The sequence below is a fragment of the Watersipora subatra genome, chromosome 2 (assembly GCF_963576615.1).
Source record: "Watersipora subatra chromosome 2, tzWatSuba1.1, whole genome shotgun sequence".
In the NCBI taxonomy this organism is placed as follows: Eukaryota; Metazoa; Bryozoa; class Gymnolaemata; order Cheilostomatida; family Watersiporidae; genus Watersipora; species Watersipora subatra.
Window position 1 is genome coordinate 17,852,956 of NC_088709.1, and position 22,633 is coordinate 17,875,588.

Consider the following 22,633-nt stretch of genomic DNA (forward strand, 5'->3'; position numbering starts at 1 on the left):
ATCATCGAAGTATTGTGTTACTAACATCGACATACAGCATCATGGTGTGTACCAACCAGGCTTTACAGAACTGCAATAAGGCTAGATCAGACATGAGATAGTTCAATGACTATATTAATATTACAAAACTTTGACCACAATAGTGCTGATAACACTGTTTAATTTCACTCGAGACGACATGCTTATCAAATAGATATTCCAGAACATTGTAATGACTTGATGGTGACTTGTAAAAGTAGAGCTTTTAAAATGCTGATGGAATGTTGAAATTGTCTAAAAGAACTAACATAAATAAAGCCAAGTTATATAAAATAAACAATGGAATTACCTTCAGAGTCAACTCGGACATACAGAGGAATTACCTACAGAACCAACTCAAACATACAAAGAAATTACATACAGAACCAACTCAAACATACAGGGAAGTTACCTACAGAATTACCTCAAACATACAGGAGAATTACCTACAGAATCAACTCAAACATTCAGAGCAATTACCTACAGAACCAACTCAAACATACAAAGGAGTTACCTACAGAACCAACTCAAACATACAGGGGAATTACCTACAGAATCAACTCAAGCATCCGGAGGAATTACCTATAGAATCAATTCAAACATACAGAGGAATTACCTACACAATCAACTCAAACATACAGGAGAATTACCTATAGAATCAACTCAAACATACAAGGAAATTACATACAGAATTACCTCAAACATACAAATGAAGTACATACAGAACCAACTCAAACATACAGAGGAATTACCTACAGAACCAACTCAAACATACAAAGGAATTACATACAGAACCAACTCAAACATACAGGGAAGTTACCTACAGAATTACCTCAAACATACAGGAGAATTACCTACAGAATCAACTCAAACATTCAGAGCAATTACCTACAGAACCAACTCAAACATACAAAGGAGTTACCTACAGAACCAACTCAAACATACAGGGGAATTACCTACAGAATCAACTCAAGCATCCGGAGGAATTACCTATAAAATCAATTCAAACATACAGAGGAATTACCTACACAATCAACTCAAACATACAGGAGAATTACCTATAGAATCAACTCAAACATACAAGGAAATTACATACAGAATTACCTCAAACATACAAATGAAGTACATACAGAACCAACTCAAACATACAGAGGAATTACCTACAGAACCAACTCAAACATACAAAGGAATTACATACAGAACCAACTCAAACATACAGGGAAGTTACCTACAGAATTACCTCAAACATACAGGAGAATTACCTACAGAATCAACTCAAACATTCAGAGCAATTACCTACAGAACCAACTCAAACATACAAAGGAGTTACCTACAGAACCAACTCAAACATACAGGGGAATTACCTACAGAATCAACTCAAGCATCCGGAGGAATTACCTATAGAATCAATTCAAACATACAAAGGATTTACTTACAGAATCAACTCAAACATACAGGAGAATTACCTACAGAATCAACTCAAAAATTTAGAGAAATTACCTACAGAACCAACTCAAACATACAGGGGAATTACTTACAGAAACAACTCAAACATACAAGGGAATTACCTACAGAATTAACTCAAACATTCGGGGGAATCAACTATAGAACCAACTCAAACACACAGAGGAATTACCTACAGAATCAACTCAAACATACAGGAGAATTACCTGTAGAATCAACTCAAACATACAGAGGAGTTACCTACAGAATCAACTCAAACATTCAAGAAAGTAACTTGCGCAATCAACTTAAACAGGAACTATCTGCAAAACCGATCAGACATACAGAGGAATTACCTACAGAATCAACTCAAACATACAAGAGAGTAATAAAGTAGCCAGAACGTTTTGGTCAAATGCAGCAAAACTACTGCAAATATTCATATATTACTAGCAATGAGACCGGCATCAGTACGTGCTGCCTAACGCCAGACCTTCTCCGATGCTTGATGTATACCTACTGGTAATTAACATTCCTAATCCCATTTTAAGTTGTTCACATTTTCTGATATAATGAATAGATGCTTGGCCTGGTATGCAGGAGAGCAGGAAAAATATTGCGACAGACTGTCACTACAGCAGTTGCCATCAGCCGTCATCACAACAACACTAGTACACAATATTTGTTTTGGACTCAGCAAAAGGCCAAAATTGCATAAGAACTGCTGTAGAAAATTTAGAGCTGGTTGAAGTTGTGTAGAATTGATTCTGAACTTTGAAAGTGATCCCTTGAAAATTTGAAAGTTTGAAAAGATTTGAAAATTTGAATTGATCCCTGATTCTGAACTTTATGAAAAGTAAAGCAATTTTAAGTGATGCTCATATTTACAGTGCTTTTATGTTTATGATTGCTCTTTCATGGCATCCTTCTATGCATAAATGCACAGCAAAATATGAATATTTGATTTTTCAAAAAAGTCATTTCCACAATAATTATTTTGCCATACATATTACGATGCATGCTTCTATAACTCTGAAAAATGTTTTTATTTAGTATTATTCTGATGGTTTTACTATGAGTTTAATTTAATGAACTCATTTAAGATTACTTCAATTTAAATGTATACATTAAACAACTGATCGCTACTATATTATCGTGTGCCAATAGCTTCAATACAAGTGCATTGATCTGCAGCATTAAGTAACTTGTTTAATTTACAAAAGGGTAAAATAGGCCTGTTTCTTAAAAATCGGCAAACTTGATTAGTATGAATTAGTGCTGGGCACGAGTATTTCTTGGCCAACAAGTTTAGACTAGTATCTACATAGTCTAGTACAGTTTAGTCTAGTATAGTCTAGTATAGTCTGGTGTAGTCTGGTGTAGTCTAGTATAGTCTAGTATAGTCTACTGTAGTCTAGTGTAGTCTAGTGGTATGGTAGTCTAGCATAGTCTAGTATAGTCTAGTATAGTGTAGTATAGTCTAGTACAGTCTAGTGTTGTTTAGTATAGTCTAGTACTGTTTAGTATAGTCTAGTATAGTCTAGTATAATCTAGTGTAGTCTAGTACAGTTTAGTATAGTCTAATCTCGGCGTAATTACAAGTAATGTTTCCTGCTACCGGGGTAATATTTCTATCTCCTTCCAAAAAGTTGCTAAACAGGTTAAAGTTTTGAACCAATGGAACCAGCACCAATCAGTTTATCAAATTCTTTTGGTGCAGTATACATTCAGTTTGAAATTTGAAAAATGAGCATTCGCGATATACATGCATTGCTGGTTTCAGGTAATGCGTCATGGAAATAAATGCACAATAGATCGCAGCGGGCAATTTGTAGTGGGAGTTGCAGTAGCAGTTGCAGCCCGAATCTGTGAAGGCCGGTACGGAGTTCCTCCTGATCAAAACTAAGGAATGCCAGCAGCTGCTTGTCAGGTCTGTGAAGGGAAGCCAGTCAGACAAATATTGATGGTTCACGACCAATTTGTTAGCCAGCTTGCACTTTGGGTGCAGCAGTTAACAAAGCAGGTTTGGCAGCTGCAGGACAAACAACACGGTTCCAAAGAGAAGGCCCCAACCAAAACCATTTTGTGCTGGAGCTGCAGGGATGGTAGCAAATCCAACAAATATATCTGATTAAGAAGAATGTAGTAAAAGTAAGGATAAATGACCAGGAGCTACAACAGTAATGCCAGCTACATGGTTGCACAAAGGCCATCACCATCGTAACTCTTGCAACGAACGCGCCAGCTAGTTGATTGGACCAATAGAACCAGGATGGACATTGACACGGGAAATTGCAGGACAAGGGGTGAAGTAGAATGGAAGGAACCTCCCATAGCGATCCACAGCTACCACAAAGCTCTGGAAAGGTTAGGATCCAGCTTCTGGGCATAACCTCAACTGGAGGATAATAGAATCAGCTGGCCCACCATGGAATATTTTAAGCAAAGCAGACAGAAGTGAACCTGATCGATAGGCAACAAGAAAAGTTGCTCCAGCACCCTCTACCGGAAACCTGCCCTAAAAGTACAGCTGGCTTCAGTTTACCGACCGCCTATATGGGAAACGATGGATCCAGCATGACAAAAGGCTCAGCATGTTAAGGTTTAGTTTAGAAACTGCTGCAGAGTTTGCACTCTATTAGAATGATATACTAATTACATATGCAATTATCATACAAGACTGAATATTACTAAACGTTTTCTACCCAAAACCTATGTTTATCACTTTTCATATTATTAGCTTGAACCAAGCCCCGACAAATGCTGATTTAAAAATAATTGCAATTTAACAATAATGTGTCATAATTTATAAATTACATATAGTTTTGCTGTCTTTCTATTTAGCTTTTTGCGAGCAATGCTAAAATACACTTTGTTACTGATTTGATATTCAACAGTGAAGAGAGTTTTGTAGAGGACTCATGAAAAATAATGCGGACAGTCTTCAAGAGACAAACGAACAAACTCAAAGCTTGTCTAGTTTTATTATCCGCTAAAATGCTACCAGAAAGTATATTCAACTCAAAGTATGTTCAACTCGAGGTATGTTCAACTCAAGGGGTAAGGCCCTTGAGTCCAACTTGAATCAAGTCCCTTGAATCAACTGCCCTCAAATGGCCAAAATAAGGATCCTTAGATTTGATGTTGTGGATTTGAGCCTTGTAAACTATTTAATCCAGCACCTCCTAAATAGTATCAGCAACAATGATCTATTTTACATAAGAAGTACATACTGCCAACAGTCATGCTATGGTTTAGTGCGTATGAACAGGAAAAGGGAAATGTAAGAAGGTAACTAGAAGTCGTAACATTTCTCGTAAAAGCGGTGAAACAAGCATTCTAATCGATGAAAATACACGCCGGGAGAAACTTTAGATATTTTATGCATTGTATTTTATTCATTTCTTTATGTAGATCAAGATATTATAATTGTTTGAAATTAACTATTAAAGACTTTTAATAAACCCAAATCATCAGCCCTATGTGAGGCATGTCTCTGGCTTGAGTGTTTTTGTTTTGATATGGGTCTTCCTCGCAACTCGAAATGTCCTACACAAGCGAGTTGAATCAATGACATAATTATACAGAGTCATACCATATACTTAGAAAGCTGAGTTGTTTGTGTCAATAGAAGTTACGCTATGAAACACAATTTAAAGTTAGATTGTTCCTTACTTCAACTTTCAATTTTATGATAAACGCAATATTATACAGGCTTTAAAATGCTTTCAGTTATAGAAAGTGTTTCAGTTTTAGTTAACAAAGCGCTATCATCAAAACTTTACATGGTTAAAGCCGTCATAGCATTTTTTGTGAAGCTCTGAGAAGACACTACTAATCGTATTCACTTTTTTCGCAGAACTCGATGCGAGTGAGTAAAGACAATGAATAAACAGAACAAAGGACAATGCACTTAACCAACAAATCTACAAGAAAATGACACAAGCTTTACCTACCTGGAAGAACAGTCTGCTGTTTGCGAATCCTGTATAGAGTTCAAGGATGTACTGAGGTCACCGATGGAGATACCCGGAAGCTGTAGCCTTCTGAACAGCTCATTGATCATCATAGGGCTAGATACAAGGTCATAGCTAAGGTCAGCCTCTCCTTTACCATTCTCCATATCTGTAGTATATCACAATTCTAGAGAATGACTCCATCTTATTGATCTAATAAATAACTATGCACAACTAGTTTGGTAAACGAAGCAGGTCCTTTGAGCGATACAAACTGGAACTTGTCCGTAGACACAAAATTATGTAAGCAACCTCTAGTTTTGTAAACATATATGACAGGCTAAAGCTACCCTAGGACACTTATGTATTCGCGGCATCTAACTTTCGCGTTTTCGCGGCAACAGCCTCTCGCAAAAATTTCATGAGCGAAACTAAACTATCATAACAAACGAGCGAAAACGCGAAAATAAATGGCTTTCTTCATTGATATTCACAATAAAATCGTCATATTAGAAATGCAGGCAATTTTCGTGTGTGGTTGACTCATTGGGCAAGTTTTGCTAAACTCATTATAGCTAATACACCGACTGAGCAGCTTGGCAAAACAAATTAAGATAATCTGTTTTTTTGTAAAAGCCTAGACAAATGAAGAAGATGATGATATTAGTTTAGTCATTGAATTTGTAACTGATGAGGATGACAGTCTGGTAGGGAAAGTCATAAAATTGAATAATAATTATTGTGGTGATGAATTTTATTACCAACCAAAAGCAATAACAACCCGGGGCCATGGCCACCGCGGCACCGCGTGCTATAAATACTTGAATTCTAATATTGGTACAACATCAGTCACTGCGGCAGGGAACTTGACGTCATTGATAGTCCAGGAGACAAACTGCAGCAAGCGATCAAATTGCACTATTGACCTCGCCTACACATTTCTACCTGCGGTTCACAAATACAAACTACCGTACTTTTCTTACGATTAGCCGCTACTTTTTTCTGATGATTTGAGCCATGCGGCTTATAGGTAGGCCTACAAGGGTGCGGCTAATCACTGGCTTATTCTTTGGCTTTTTCTTTCACCGCTAGGGCGCACTAACGGAAATCTCCAATTAGTACACTTCTAGCTGTGAAACAAAATACGAAACAATGCCTCACGGTACTGTCCCGTTAGGCACTAAGTTAAAAAGCGTCGGATAATACGAAACTGTGCCGTTCTGCACTGTTCCGTTTTAAATGGCAAAGTTTCTGCCACGTTAAAAAGCGCAGTCCTTAGTTCTGCGGCCTATAGTAAGGTGCGGCTTATGTATTGTTTTATTATCGTTTTTGGAAAATAAAGCACATGCAGCTTATATAGAGGTGCGGTTTATAGTCCAAACAGTACGGTAGTCCCAAATTGAAAAATATTTCGTACCAGTGAACTGGACCTGAGGAATCTAATGTTTGTTCCACTGCATTTATTTTCACATCACTATATTTTCGCACTCATCAGAGCTGCGAAATTAAGTTCCAACGAAATTTTACTCTGTATGCTACTCACGAAACTAAATACTAGCGAAATATAAGTGTCCTAGGGTATTGACACTATTCAGACAGTCTTGAATTAACGGATGACAGCGATAATTGCTATAGCGATATTGATCTTATCTCTAGAAATGTATTCAAAAGATTTCTGGAGGTTATGAAAAAGAAACGTCACATTTAGAATAAGAGCATCAATATTTATCCGTTACTCGTTCTGCAATACACACAGTAATTCATCTTACCTTAGTCAATCTAGGACACTGTATACAACAACTGTGCTACTCCATAACACCAACTGCTCTGGCTCAATAATTCAAAAGTTGATTTAGGATAGAGTAAGTCTATGACACTATTTGTACGCCTCTGTTATTACAAGATATAAACGGCTCACTCATAAAAGCGCTAGCTACCGTATCTTTTGTTATCCAACTGAAAAGCTCATTGTGAGTAGTGTATACCCTCTGAGCTATCGATCTTGAATTCCATCATACTGCCAATTAGTTTAGAGAACTCAAGGTTACTTTAAAACTAATATATACAAATACTTAGATAATATTTGAGAGTGAGAATTGTGCTTGTAGATGTTCCCAAATATATGTACAGTTATAGCCTAAAAGGGTTGATTATGCAATACTAATATATAAGTGTTTTGAAGTACATATGGTTGATGCAGTGCTTATATAAATAACTACATATGGTTGATGCAGTGCTTATATAAATAAGTACATATGGTTGATGCAGTGCTTATATAAATAAGTACATATGGTTGATGCAGTACTTATATAAATAAGTACATATGGTTGATGCAGTACTTATATAAATAACTACATATGGTTGATGCAGTGCTTATATAAATAAGTACATATGGTTGATGCAGTGCTTATATAAATGTACAAATAATATTAAAACATACTTGTTGATTATGTTCCCTTTTCAGCAATTTAAGTTACGTAGAAATTTATCTATTTCTCAGGCTCTGAAATCCATGAAACTTTTGTGCAGCGGAAAAGGACAAAAAATTCTTTAAAACTAATATTCTTTTTTCTAATATACAAGTATACATACGATGTCGGTACATATATTTCATGAACTTATCAAAAACAGTTTTGCTTATTTGTTTGTCTTGTATAACAGGCTGTCTTATCTACTATATTGTTTCTTAGACTGAGGAGTACTTGTTCTCGTATGACCCTCAACTTGAAAACCTATATTTATTTAAAAGATATTATTTTATATAGTTATATATACTTGCATATATAATTAACTAGAGTGTCAGAATAGGTTAATGATACTTATCAATTTCAGGATTAAGTTGCTTTCTGGTGTCATTACAGGTCTGTTTCTTTTCAGATGACTGGTTGTGATACTTCTAGCCACCACTAGTCACCTGAAGAGCCCAAAAGCGTGAAACAGACCTGCAGTGACTCCAGAGAGAGGCAACAACCTGAAAATGATAAGTATTATTAACCTATTTCAACACTATAGCTAATTATAACACTCCACACTTTTCAGAAGGTAGAGTGCTGTGAGCATATAGTATATATGCTAACAGTATAGCAAATAGCGCTGTTAGTATATTTATATATAAATATAATATATACAAATACATTTAAATATATACATAAATTAAATATATATGTGTATATATCTATATATTATATTATTACATGTTATATTATAAATTATATTATTATATATTATACTATTATATATTATGTATATGCAAATATATATATACTAAATTAGTATTCAAACAATTTTTAGAAGAACTAAAGTTTTACGCTTTAAAGAGAAGCCACATGTATAAAGAGAAACCACATGTATAAAGTGAAACCAGATGTAATCTTGCATGTATGCGCTAAACAGAAGTTTAGCCTCAAAATAGTAGTACAGATTTCATTGGACATGTTGAACGGTTTTTCAAATACATTGAAGTATCAAGACCGCCTTAAACAAGGCACTACTATTAGCCTGATACAGTTGTTCATTATTTCTGTGGTGTTGCTTTGAAAATTTTATCAAAAAACTGTAAAGCTTTGGAATTAGAGAATGGACTTTGATATGAGCAGCAACAACAAAATAATCAATTGTTATTGATGTAACTGAGTCGATATTAGTACCGTTTAGTGGAAAATTTTTTACTGGTTAGTTGTCCGTTCATAAAGACCAAAGAATGTCAAAGTGGCGCTAAAATAGAGGTGGCGTGCAATTAAAGCGTGGCATTCAAATGAAGGTTTTGCGGTATATGTATATATATAAATAATCATACGAATTATTACAAATATACAATAAGTATAAGTATATATACTTATACTAATGTATATAGAACTATATAGTATAATATATACTGTAATATAATATTTAATTACCGTATATATATAATTAAACATAAAGCGAGTGTGGAGTATTGAACACAAACATCTCAGGTGGTAGACATGTGAGTCACACTCTGGTGACTCATGGTTTAGAGAAAGCAGTCTTTTGGCTCTCCACAGTTGGATGTCTTTTCAGGGCATCTAAATTTTGGTCTCAGTAACCAGGTGGAGATAAATTAAAAACCATTTAGGAAATGGAGATGGCTACTTCTATTTTACTAATCTCATTGATACCAGATGCATACATGATGGATACAGGTATACATAAATACTAATACCAGATATATACATGATGGATACAGGTATACATAAATACTAATACCAGATGTATACATGATGGATACAGGTATACATAAATATTAATACCAAATGTATACATGATGGTTGTTGGTATACATAAATATTAATACCAGATGTATACATGATGGATACAGGTATACATAAATATTGATACCAGATGTATACATGATGGATACAGGTATACATAAATATTAATACCAGATGTATACATGATGGATACAGGTATACATAAATATTAATACCAGATGTATACATGATGGATACAGGTATACATAAATATTAATACCAGATGTATACATGATGGATACAGGTATACATAAATATTAATACCAAATGTATACATGATGGATACAGGTATACATAAATACTAATACCAGATATATACATGATGGATACAGGTATACATAAATGCTAATACCAGATGTATACATGATGGATACAGGTATACATAAATATTAATACCAGATGTATACATGATGGATACAGGTATACATAAATATTGATACCAGATGTATACATGATGGATACAGGTATACATAAATATTAATACCAGATGTATACATGATGGATACAGGTATACATAAATATTAATACCAAATGTATACATGATGGATACAGGTATACATAAATACTAATACCAGATATATACATGATGGATACAGGTATACATAAATGCTAATACCAGATGTATACATGATGGATACAGGTATACATAAATATTAATACCAGATGTATACATGATGGATACAGGTATACATAAATATTGATACCAGATGTATACATGATGGATACAGGTATACATAAATATTAATACCAGATGTATACATGATGGATACAGGTATACATAAATATTAATACCAGATGTATACATGATGGATACAGGTATACATAAATATTAATACCAGATGTACACATGATGGATACAGGTATACATAAATATTAATACCAGATGTATACACGATGGATACAGGTATACATAAATATTAATACCAGATGTCTATAATGGTTATATGTATACATAAATATTGATACCATATGTCTTTGATAGTTATAGGTACATATAAATATTTTAGAAATTGCAGTCTTTTTACCTGCAAACTTGTTGATATTTAAGAATCTTTGATTTGTTGATTTTTAACAGAACTCTGTAAGTCGGAACTAAATGACTCATGATCAAACTATTGAGTGCCAAACCAATAACTTCATCTTGTTTAAGGAGAGGAAGGTGGGTAGATAAGATGACAGAATACTAACAATATTTGCCTCTAAAACACATGCATATCTATTCATGACCAGCTGCTATATCTTACTGTGTCCGGTAAGGAACAAAGGGAATAAATAAATGAAAAAGCTCTGTTAGCACAAGACAGGCAACGGAAACAGCAAACAGGAAACAGAAAGGGCAAATGAACCATAACACCTGGGTATTTCATCAGTTGTCTTAAACCTCTTGTTGTCAAGTCCAGAAACACCTGACAAATTCGAAAAGTGTGTCTGCAGCTAACTAGAGTCTTTGTCATGCAGACGCCATGCTGACCTTATGCTGACCTTATGATGACCTTATGCTGACATTATTTTGACCTGATGCTGACCTTAAGATGACAGGTAAAAGTTGCAAGTAGTAGATGGAAGTGGAAGTATGACGATTGTTTATTTGAAAAGCATTCTATTGCAAACAATATACATAGAAAGCTGATTAATCATAAATGCTCTAGATAAAATCAACCATTACATAATAAAATTATACTTTATAGTAATTCAAATAGAAAAATATATAGGCATAATTCCACCAGCAACAAGCTTGAATACTGCTAAACAGAACACCATAGTTGCACCATCTGGGCTGGTTAGTTAGTTTCTCAAACATACTACCAGCCGGTAATCGAACAGATCTGCAGATACCTGACATTGCTCACTACTCAGATAGTAAACAACTAACACATTTTCAAATATGGTTCTCTCAACATCATCTATATAAAAAGTTCATATAGGTATTTGAAAGGAATAAATTGATGCATCTTCACAGCAGTAAAATCAATTAACTTTATCCTCATACGTAAACACGCTTTGAATGACCTACTGTATATCCTTCTTGTAAAATATTGTTATAAGCAGCATTAAGCAGAACTTTTGTTTTCTGATTTCAAAGAGAGAGCAACTCCAAACGTTGAGTTTGCAAGGCAGTAAATGTATCATCTATGAAAAATGATGAATCGTACTGTCAGTTTCATAAATTTAAAATGACTTGTGTGTGACTGGAACGAGGTGAATTTTGCCAGCAAGATCGTCTCGAAGATGAGCCTCGATGAAGAGAGTGCTTCCATCTTTGATGTAACTCCTCACGTTATGGGCGTTAACTGTAGGTGGCAAATCGAAAGACTTCGTCATTTCATTGTGAACCTTCCTTCCTCCACAGTCTTCTTCATGCTTAGCGTGAACAGTAACTTTTCTTCCTTCAACTGTGACTGTCACCTAATCAGAAACGGAGAGAAGTTAAAAATGAACTTGCACCAAATTTTAGTAGATTCTATCAGAAATTATCGGTATTTTTCTATCGTTTGCAATTGTTTTTATGGTTGAGGTGATCTGACTGACAGGATGTTTCATGATTAAAATTGACAAAACTTGATCAGAGTTAAAACACTTGAAGAAAGGAGCACTGCAGGTAAGTGCTATACCAAATATGCCTGTCTAACATGTTTAGCTGCTATATAAAAAATATCTAGCAGTGAAATTAAAATAATTTTATTTACAAGGAGAAGATAATTTACTAGTAGGGTATAAAAGGGCAGTTCTTTGCAAATCATTGCAGGCGAATAGTTACCGGTGTTGACGTGTCTATTGACCCAAGATGATATTCATATCAGACAATTAATCATAACATATATTTTCAAGGCACTGTGTACGTGTTGACTTCACTTGCTTTTTAATGTTGGATTTTACGTCAAAACACGGCACCGTTATAAAACAACTCAGAAGCTTATTGCAACAACAATAAGGTGCATGTCTTTCCTCAGTCCAAATAAATGACTATTGATGCAACTCCTTAAAATGAATGCTGTTTGATAACATTGCGAAACATTAAGTTGCTAGAAGTGTCCTTGGTAATAAGTTATAACTGTGGGGATTTGTGAGCGTTCAAGCCTAGAATAGAAACAAGTTATTGAATAGTTCAAAAAAAGACAATTTGACTCAAAAAACAAGTGGTATAAGAATAGACACGATGTTATTCCATGGCATTTTACCAACTTCTTAGCTGGCATCATCAGGCAAACAATGCTACTTTAGCGGTTTAATGCGCATTAAAACTGTTAAAATATTCAGGTTATCTTATATTACTCCAAAAAAGAAAGTTATTTATATATAAACATTGAACATACTACAAACCTCCTGTGGCTGATACCCTGCAATGGATAAACTATAGTTGAGGGCGTCTCCAGTGTCAGCCTCTCTTGTGACAACAGAGCCTGCAGAACCCACAGCCACGTTTCCAGGCATTTTACCAACTGGGCTGGAACTGACAGCATTGGCATGCTGCAAAGAATCAATTTCATTAGCTGACCTCTGATCAAAGATGGCAGCTAGTTTTTGAAATATACAAAAGAGGTAAAAAAAGTTGTGTATGACTTTAAATGGGTGCGAGTCTGTTGCAGAAAAACTTTTACCCGGACAACCAACCACTGAAATAGACTTCAATTATATCAAAGTCATAGCCAATTATGATCTGAACTCAATAAAGCTCATTATGTAAGCTTATAGCTCAGAAATATTCAGATAAAGTGGCAATAAATCAGCATTTATAAAGTAGCATCAATCAATCGATCAATCAATTGATCAATTAATTGATAAAGCAGCATTAATCAAAGTCCTTGTTTTATCTTTAACACTTTTCCAGATAAATAAGTACTCATGGGAGTCAGTCCTAATTAAGGAGTCTCAAACAGGAGGTCTATCATTATATTGCATGGTTTGTAAAAATTTGTTTATAATTTACCCTCCATGTACAAGCTTTCCAAATGACTATAGTTCTAGTGAACTCAATGACAAGTTTCGTAATGTGAATTAGAACCACATTCTTGTTCTAGAAGCACACGCGGGACAAGTTCAAGTAAAAACTCATGAAGTTATCTTATTAATGATTGTAAGTGAATCAATGGTGTTTTCTGTCCATTGCTCGCCAATTATATTGTCTTTTGTTACCCAAATATTATTATGTTTGAGCCAATGAGGCAACGAAAGTTTTTGGATGCATGATAATGTTTTGAGGATGAGGATTCCTGGATCCCTTATCCATCCTTCAAGCTTGAAGCCTTTTCAATTCAAGAGATCAACACATAGCTTATGATAAACCATGTTTTCTGATCAGAGCATCTTAGCATTGCTTGTGTTATTAAATTTCACTAAACTTCACAAATAAGCTCTGAGAGTATTTTTTAAAGATTTGTGATTGGTTGAGTTTTAAAGATTTGGCAAAAGGTCTGTGCCAGGATTGTTTCATAAAATCATTAGTTTTATGTTGTAATAGAAACAAATACTGTACATGTGTCAGTCCGAGTATAGATAATAACAACAAAAGTGGGTCATCCCCGAATCAGTGATTTCATTCCATTCTTAGACACTCACAAACTTTGAACCTAGCAGCAACGGCTATAATGATGAATAGCTAGCAATATCATTGTTACATAGCAACCATGACCAATATAGCAGATCTTTATCAAACCGCCAATATTTGTAAATTTTTGTGTGAGTCTTTCAAGCCTGATTTAGAGTTTACACTTTTTAATTATATTATTACTATTATTATCATTATTATTAGTATTATCATTACAGGAAATTTTTATCCCAACCTCTAAGGCTGGTTGTAAGTGAGCCTATGCTCTATCTAACAGCCAAAGAAATATTTTTTTTGTTAATAACATTATTCTTAATATGCTAACCTTTATTCTAATTTATCCAATTATATTTTTATTACTTTTCATTCGTTCATGTTAGCAATTTAGAAGTGAATTTTGCAGCATGATTGTCTCAAAAATGAGCTTCAATGAAAAGTGTACTGCTACCTTTGATGCAACTTCACATTCTGGCCATTGACTGCTGAGTAAAAATTAATGCTTTGTTGAAGAACACAACCGTTACGACAAGATATAAAGTAGATAAGTGGCTGTTTAACTCACTGTGAATATCTTCTGATATTTCCACCATAGATCATGGCCAACATTATTTATCCATCTCTATTTTATAAGCTATTTAATAAATCCTACTAATTCATGGTTTTAATTTAACTTATATTATTATGTATAATCTACTTGCCAGCCTGGCTTTGCATAAGCCAGGCATATGTGCATTCCTGCACATTTGGAGTTGTTTTCTCTACGAACCTGCTGTGTTATCTGGGCAGAAGATTGCAAGGCAGGGTTATGTGGCTGGCCAGGCAGATAATTAGGAGGGCGAATAGGGGCAGTGATGCTGAGAATGCCATCCTTAGAGAGAGTTGACCTCATTAGCCCAATCTGTACATCGTTTGGGATGTCAACTGTGCGCTTAGACTCCTTGCGAGATGTGCTGTTGCCACTTTTCTCTTCGTGTGTAGCTGCAGTACCAAGCATTCTCAAGTTGCACATAGGCACAAAGATAATGGGATGCTAACATTATATCAATGTGTATTAAATCTTTAGACATAACGTTGTATAATATGTGTTTGCAGTAACTGAAAATTTCTCCAGTTTTTGGTGTAGCCAGGATTTTTCCTTTCTACCTTTTTAGCCAAAGAGCTTGCAAGATGTGTGTAGATCTTTAACGCAAACTGCTGCACCGCTTTCATTACAACAATCCTTAATCATGTTTATTGCAAACAATTGTCCTTAATGCATACAAAAGAGTGTTGTTGAGTTTCTAATCCGAAGGGGGTTTAAAAAACTGGCTCTCAGGAACCAAACAAAGTTTTAAAACGAAATATTTTTGGATATTTCGTTTTAAGACTTTTTTTTGGATATTTTTGGACACAAGCGTATGTGTTTTAAGCTTGGACAAAGTCGACTAAAAAGTACACATATATGCGTGTGTACATGTGTGTGTATATCTGTACACGTGTAAACGTGTGTGGAATTTATTAATAGATGTTTGCGTGTAACCAATGTTGCTTTACTCATATTTAAATAACCCATGTTTAATTTTTTAGGAATAGGTAGAGTGAGTTACCATCATTAGCTAGGCATGTAGAAATGTGTAAGCGTTTTGTTTAAAGAAAAAACTAATGACAAATTTTAAACAGATCGTTCTATTTTCTCCACAGAAAACAGTTTTTACAAAGAAATCTATGCGATTTCACAAATCTGTTATGAGTTAATGAGAAGTTTGAATGAAAAGGACAATTAAATATTTATGATGCTTCCTGGTACTTAAACCTTGGAGTACATTGTTTCAACAAGTTGATTTCGCTTATAACTATTTGTCAATTACTGCAAATAGTGTTGCTAAATGATGTTTAGTAACTTCAAGGGAACATATAATATACTAACAAAATTATACATATATACATATACATATAAATTTGTATATACATACATAAATCAATTTATCAGTCTATAATCAATTTATCAATTATATATAAGCTAGACAATTTTTGATTAAAATCTTTTGCAGCAGCACAAAAATCGTCTAGTTTTAATATACTCAACACGAAGAGTTTAAAATTCTCTTTTTAAATTTCATTTTCTTAAAAAACATATATATAACTTCTTACTGGTATTATTAATTATAAACTAAAAGATATATTTTGCCAAAACAAAAATAAGAGGACAGAAATATAAAATTTTTCAGAGAGTTAAACCAAAATGTTTTAAAAGTTGGGAATCCCACACATTGGCCACAATCACTCTCTTGAAGGTTTGATAAATAAACATCTTAGTACCAAATTGTGCGGTCGACCTTCTTTAAAAAAACAGTGAGACATAATGAGTAACATGTAAAAATGCACACCTGATATTGTGAGTCGTCCTCCCTTTGTAGATACATTAATCTCTTCTGGTTTGAAGTCTTTCACATTGAATCTGACAGCAAACTCAGGGTTTCCTGTTGGCCCCTGTTGTAAGACAAACATTTTAAATTTACATACTGTAGTAACCATGACCACAACATTATAATGGCCATTATAGGCAAGTGAAAGGCAAAATACTTTATGGGTATTGTATAATATACTGCTCTCAATATTGTAACCATAGTTATGAAGGATAAATGGAAATATTTGGCAAAACTATATTCTGTTTGTTCTCTTGTGCCAAACATTCTATTGTTCTTAAGCAAAAACTTCCTACAACAAAAAGAGTCTGCTTCTACGTAAATACATACATTGCATGAAACGTTTAATTAAATCTGCAGACTAACCAACAATTATACATGTTAAATAATGATATAATTTAATAATAATTTAATAAATAATAAACAATTGCCATAGTTGAACTAAAACTTATTACAAAATCAGAACCAGTAGTTTCACTTCATTGATGACAGCAACTTACGTTTGGCTGAATTTTGAACTGCTTGTGCAAACAAACAGGTAAATACATATTATGTACTTGTACAGATTACGAAAAGGTATAGTACAATACTAAAAGCTAAATATTTAAACAACAAATTTCTAAATCCAACATATACTCAACCAACATATAACAATCTTGAACAAAAATGGAAAAAAGAAGCTGTTAACTCATAAGGTAGCCGATTACTACAACTACAAGAGCTAAACATAGGAACTGAGGCCACAGCTGCAATCTCTCTGCAGAAGCGTGGTTGAGCACAAGAACACAGGTTTTGAAAAAAGTGGAAACCAAGGGTAACAAGCAGGGTAAGGTAAAAATAGCACTGAGTTTGGATATTGTAGATATTGTGGTTTTTAGCTATATTAGGTAACTACTGTACACAACAATCTAATAACCGTAATGAAGCTTGCTACACACTTCTAGAGAAGTTGTCTTATCAGTACAAGAGCCTGGAAAGCTATGCACTAAATTGGAGGTTTAAGTATTACAAACTACTATATCACATAAACATCACCGAAAGAACACAAGCATGTCTACTAGGTAAAAATAAAGGTGTGCACTAATAAAATGAAAGGCAGAGCACTGACTTACAAGAGAAACGGTTGACGGCTGCTGAAATAGATAAAAAATAACAGTGACTTTGAAACATGAGTGAAAACAATTTTTAATGGAGTTGTCTTTTCTTCGTTTAAGAAAAGACAACTCGTAAAAGAGGCTATAAAATTTTTGGTAATTTCCTTTAGGTTCCATCCAAGAATTTATACAGCTACATTCTTGACTTGCACGCAAATTATTTGTGATCTTTCACTAGTACTTTTGTTCTTTCTCCAAGCATAGAATGTGCTGCTTTTTCTTTTAACTAGTCATAAAATCTTTTGTAGATATGATTCAAAAAACAACTTTGCAACGCATTTGTTTTTTGTTTAAGTTTATATGAATTTAGTTCATCACATATTTCCTGTATGATAGTTTACACATGTTTTATTGCTAATCACTCAAGTTTTGTGTTGATATCAACAGAATAAAGGTTTTATAGATGCTAAAACTTTATATAAAGGAAATTTGGTGAACAATCCGTTAATCTATCACGGATATTTGACACTGTTTAAGAGTCGTTTCCTCAGAATAAAAATTAAAGAATTCTACTACGTAGTCTTCAAACATCGCTGCCAAGCGTAAATACCTAACAACAGTTACACAAAAACAACCAGTATATAGAGACCATTTTTTAGTTTTATGCAAATTGGAAAGAAACATAAATAATAGCTATTAAATGTTTGATTAATTAGAGCTTGTTAGAGTTAAAGTTAAAGTTTTTAGCTATAATAAGAAACAATCATCTAAAGAAAGCATTCAGTGTTTTTATATAATTGCATAAAAAAAATTGAATTTTTGTGATCACCTCATTTCAACTGAAGTTACTTTATTTTCTTGCTAGTATATTTCAGTTCACTATGAAAGAATGAATTTATTGGGAAACATTTATTGGTGAAATCAAATCATTTGACCTGCTGACAATATTTTGGCGTTAACTTTATGGATTACTGATGCCTGGAATCTAATAATTACATATATCAGCGAGTTAGTCCAAAAACTTGAACGTTTTTGCTGTATTGAATGATACTGATGGTTAAAAAGTCTTAGGGTTCCAGGCTAACAATGCTGCGTTTGGCACAAAAGTTTCTGCTGATTGTTATTTTATGAAAAAAATATTAATGTTTTTCCTTGGTTAAAATGCTGAGAGACCAAAATCTACAAAAGATGGAAATACGCAACTACATAAATGTGAGCATAGAAATCGATAAGGTAAGTGGAATATTTTCAAGTGATAGTCGCCCTGTTAATCATACTGTTAGTTGCATCACATCCTGGAATGCGATTGCGCCCTACTCTTTACTGGCATAATTGAGCAAGGACACGCCAAAACCAGACAGACAAGTTCGAAATTTACATTTTTCTTTTTCCTATACCTCCACAGGAAAACTACTAAAAAGTTACAAGAGGTTGCTAAAGGGAGAGGCTACCCAGGGTGCAATGTAGTAAACACATTTGGTGCTTTACACAGAAGTTCACTTACAAATTCTGCCTTGGTATTGTGCTGCACCTGATGCACAAGCTGAAAATGTTATTGCATATGATTATTGTTGCGATGGTCAGTGAGAAGCATATGTACACAGCTATGACTGCCGAAAGGAATGCATTAAAGGGAGTGTTAGAATTTGGAATACACAAGCGGATGTTTTGGCAGGCTTGCTTTAGCTAGTAACTCGCTGTCGCCACCTACTTTCAAAGCAAACAGAGCAACTAAAAAATGTCGCCTGACAGACTTACAAACAGCTTTGACAAGGAACTATTTGGAAATTTTGGCCAGTTTTTCCACAAACGATGATCAGGGAATGGCCAGGAAAGCTAAAACATAACACATTACAAATTCTAATGATGATGCAAGAACTATTCAACATCAGATGGAGTCACAGTGGAATTGTTAAATCTACACTGAGTTCAAAAGTACAGTAGAGAAATGTAAGTTTGGAATCATTTCAACGAAAACAAAGCTCACCATAGAATGCTCACCTCCCCGACAGCAAAAAGGTAGTTTTATTGAAAATTCTAAAATGGTGAACTCTCTTAGGTGATACAAATGGCACATGAAACATTGAGAGACATCAGAAATCAGACTTTTAACCCCGTTTATTACTGGTAAAATTTCAAATAGAATGAGCCACTCTTAAATTTTAAGTGAGTCGCCTAAATGAAATTGAGTTATTTCTACTGTGACAGGAGCTGTGAGTGAATACACCTTAGCACTTTGAAAAAAAAAAAAGTGCCGTCATTACTTTTACTACTGTAAAACCTGGACAAACTGAGTAAACCTTTTCTGTTATTTCCTTTTATGTCAAATCTATTCCTTGTCTAAACATTATTATATGAATGCACTGTATTTATTTAATTCACTTCAATTTCCACAGAGATACAAATATTTAAAACAGGTTTATCATATAAATATCACGATTTTATGTAGAAATACTAATCCTTTTGTGTTTCAGAAAAACCAATATGTCTGTCAACAAAATTATTAAAGGATGAATACCAAGTCATGGCATAAACTGTCAATATTGTCTACTAAAAACCTCTTCTACCACATTAAAAGCCTCACAAGCAGCCTGATGTTATTTTATATATATACCAGCTGAATTCCAGCATTGCCTGGGTAATAAAAAAGTTTTTGCACAAAAGAATTGTGCTTTGTTTAACATATAACACCAGTTACCATTCTACCTTTCGAATTTCATATCATAAGAAAAGTGTGTAGTGCAGTTAAAATAAATTAAGAGAAAAAATAAAAAAAACTGTATAGTTTTTCCAACTTTTTCAAACAACTGTAACTTTTGAATTTCAAATAATAAAAAAGTGTTTTTTTGAAAAAAAAAATAAATAAAACAACTGTAAAGGTGTTCAAATGTAAATGTAAAATAATTAGCGAGTAATGGCTAAATAAAGTCTGTTTTGCCACGATTACAATAAAAAATTATTTTGTACATATATATACAATTATATGATTTTCATTTGTTTCAGTGTTGGCATCGGAAAGCGAAAATTTCGTAGAGTGTTTAAAAACCCTCAGTAATTATGATAAATGCAAACACCTTTTGGTAAAATTTTATGTACTGTACATATCTACTGTATATATATTAAAAATTAGTAGCAAAACAATATTTTAACTTTAGTAATTATAGTTATCTACAAAAACCTTGTTGTATTTAGTGGTATTTAGTGTAGGAAAATATAACGTTACAATGTACTGCGGGCAGTACATACCATAGAGAGTTCTTACCCTTGAGACAGACAAATAAGATAAATGTTGAATTTAACTTAATTAAATTTAGCTTGGTAACAAATGATTAAAACTAAGTCTTACTGTGTATTTTACTAAGCTTCAACTTTGTCATAGGCTAAAAATCTATCACTCATCTGTTTTCGAATTTATTTTTGCTATAACTTGAAACGAATAATACTGAGCTGAAATAGTGAGCATCGTATCTTCTTTCAAGCATTCTGGTAGGGATTTTAGCAAATAGCGTTTCGCCATTCTCATTATTTCGGCATAATCCGTAACCGACTTCCAAATTTAAATTTCGAGAGAAACTTTTGTTGATATGTATGGTGAGAAAGAAAGCAAAAATAATTTGCCCTCGAAGTATGAGGATGAAAAAACAATGTGTTCCATATAGTATGGCAAAACAACTCTGATAAACAGAGACATCGTAACCCGAGAGCACACTGTATTAATTACAAATAAAAAGTACACATCATAGACAATCGCGAAAAGGATACACAGTATATGATACGAGCGATGGGTGCGACAAGAACAGCTTAGTCTTGTGGTTACGGGCGGTTGTTGGTAGACTTGCGCTTTGAATGTCGTAAAATCCAATCTTGTGCGAAGGTGATTTTTTGCTGCTAAAACTTTATCGCTATAGCTGGACAGATGAACTACAGAATTTGAGACTTATAGCCTATATATAAATTTATAATATATATTTATAATATTTATAAATAGATTTATATATATATATATTTATATATAAATTATCTTTGAGAACACTTTCAAAACTGTTTTGACCTCTGTTGTGACCTTTGTGTAATGCTGCCGTCAAAATTTGAGTTTGTTGTACAACTGTATTCAGTATGTCCTAGCTGAGCCCTAGTTATATTTAGCTTACAGCTTGTGGTAAGACAACTCCGCATAAACAATTGACAAGTCTTGGTGACACGACTTGTGTTTACCAAGGATAGCTATATATTTTTATAAACTTGTTTATATCGTTGTAAAATGACAGTATTGGGTGTGTTTTTTCAAAACAAAATAAAAAAGCATTGTCTTTAAAATACGTTTTAATTTATAATTTGGTGTTACAAATAGTTGAATTGTGAAAATTGCTAAGCACAAGGTTATTGGTAGCTTATAAACTTACTGGCTGAATTGCATTTGCTGCCTCATAGTGGTGGTTCTGAGAGTGGTGGTCACCAAAAGGTGAGAAATTAAAGAAACCTCTCTTCATATCATCCAGCTTGGACTCCCATTCGATACGTCTGCGATCAAACTCGGTATCCATGTGAGATGTGTTGTGCTCTAGCCATCGGTTTTTAAAAAAATCATCAAAGTCACCATGGTGACGTCTCACAGGGATGTGCATTTCTGTCTTGTAATTGTTCATCATTTTTGGTGATGTGGCTGTAACATAGAGCATTTCCATTAATTCGCATTGTAAAGTATGAATCGTTTTTAGCATACCTTCAGTAGAAATAGCCCTTGCTCCTTGATCAACATTTTTTTCCATGGGACAAAAACTTATTGCAATAATAGCAGTTTCATGGTTTTAATAGTGCTTTCTCATTGTGCTTTCTGAAAGCTTGTTGCTTATTGGTACCCATAGCTTTTCATATAAAGCTTAATCTTTGTTCCCAACTGTCA

At 33.8% G+C, this 22,633-nt stretch overlaps 1 protein-coding gene across 6 annotated transcripts in view; it reads right to left on the minus strand.

Annotated features, from left to right (window-relative positions):
* Positions 1-22,633, minus strand: part of LOC137387201 (small heat shock protein p36-like) — a 55,791-nt gene that overhangs the window by 31,186 nt on the left and 1,972 nt on the right. The window contains exons 2-9 of one of the 6 annotated variants that reach the window (XM_068073534.1): positions 22,134-22,393; positions 19,489-19,566; positions 17,749-17,766; positions 16,598-16,700; positions 14,998-15,209; positions 13,123-13,153; positions 13,007-13,086; positions 11,341-12,091 (exon numbers count right to left, since the gene is read on the minus strand). In XM_068073534.1, coding sequence (XP_067929635.1) covers positions 11,855-12,091; positions 13,007-13,086; positions 13,123-13,153; positions 14,998-15,209; positions 16,598-16,700; positions 17,749-17,766; positions 19,489-19,566; positions 22,134-22,393 — 1,019 coding nt within the window. In that variant the 3' untranslated portion in view covers positions 11,341-11,854. Of the gene's footprint in view, positions 1-11,340; positions 12,092-13,006; positions 13,154-14,997; positions 15,210-16,597; positions 16,701-17,748; positions 17,770-19,488; positions 19,567-22,133; positions 22,394-22,633 lie in introns of those variants that run through there. The other 5 variants (XM_068073533.1, XM_068073532.1, XM_068073537.1 and 2 more) reach the window with 5 other exon arrangements.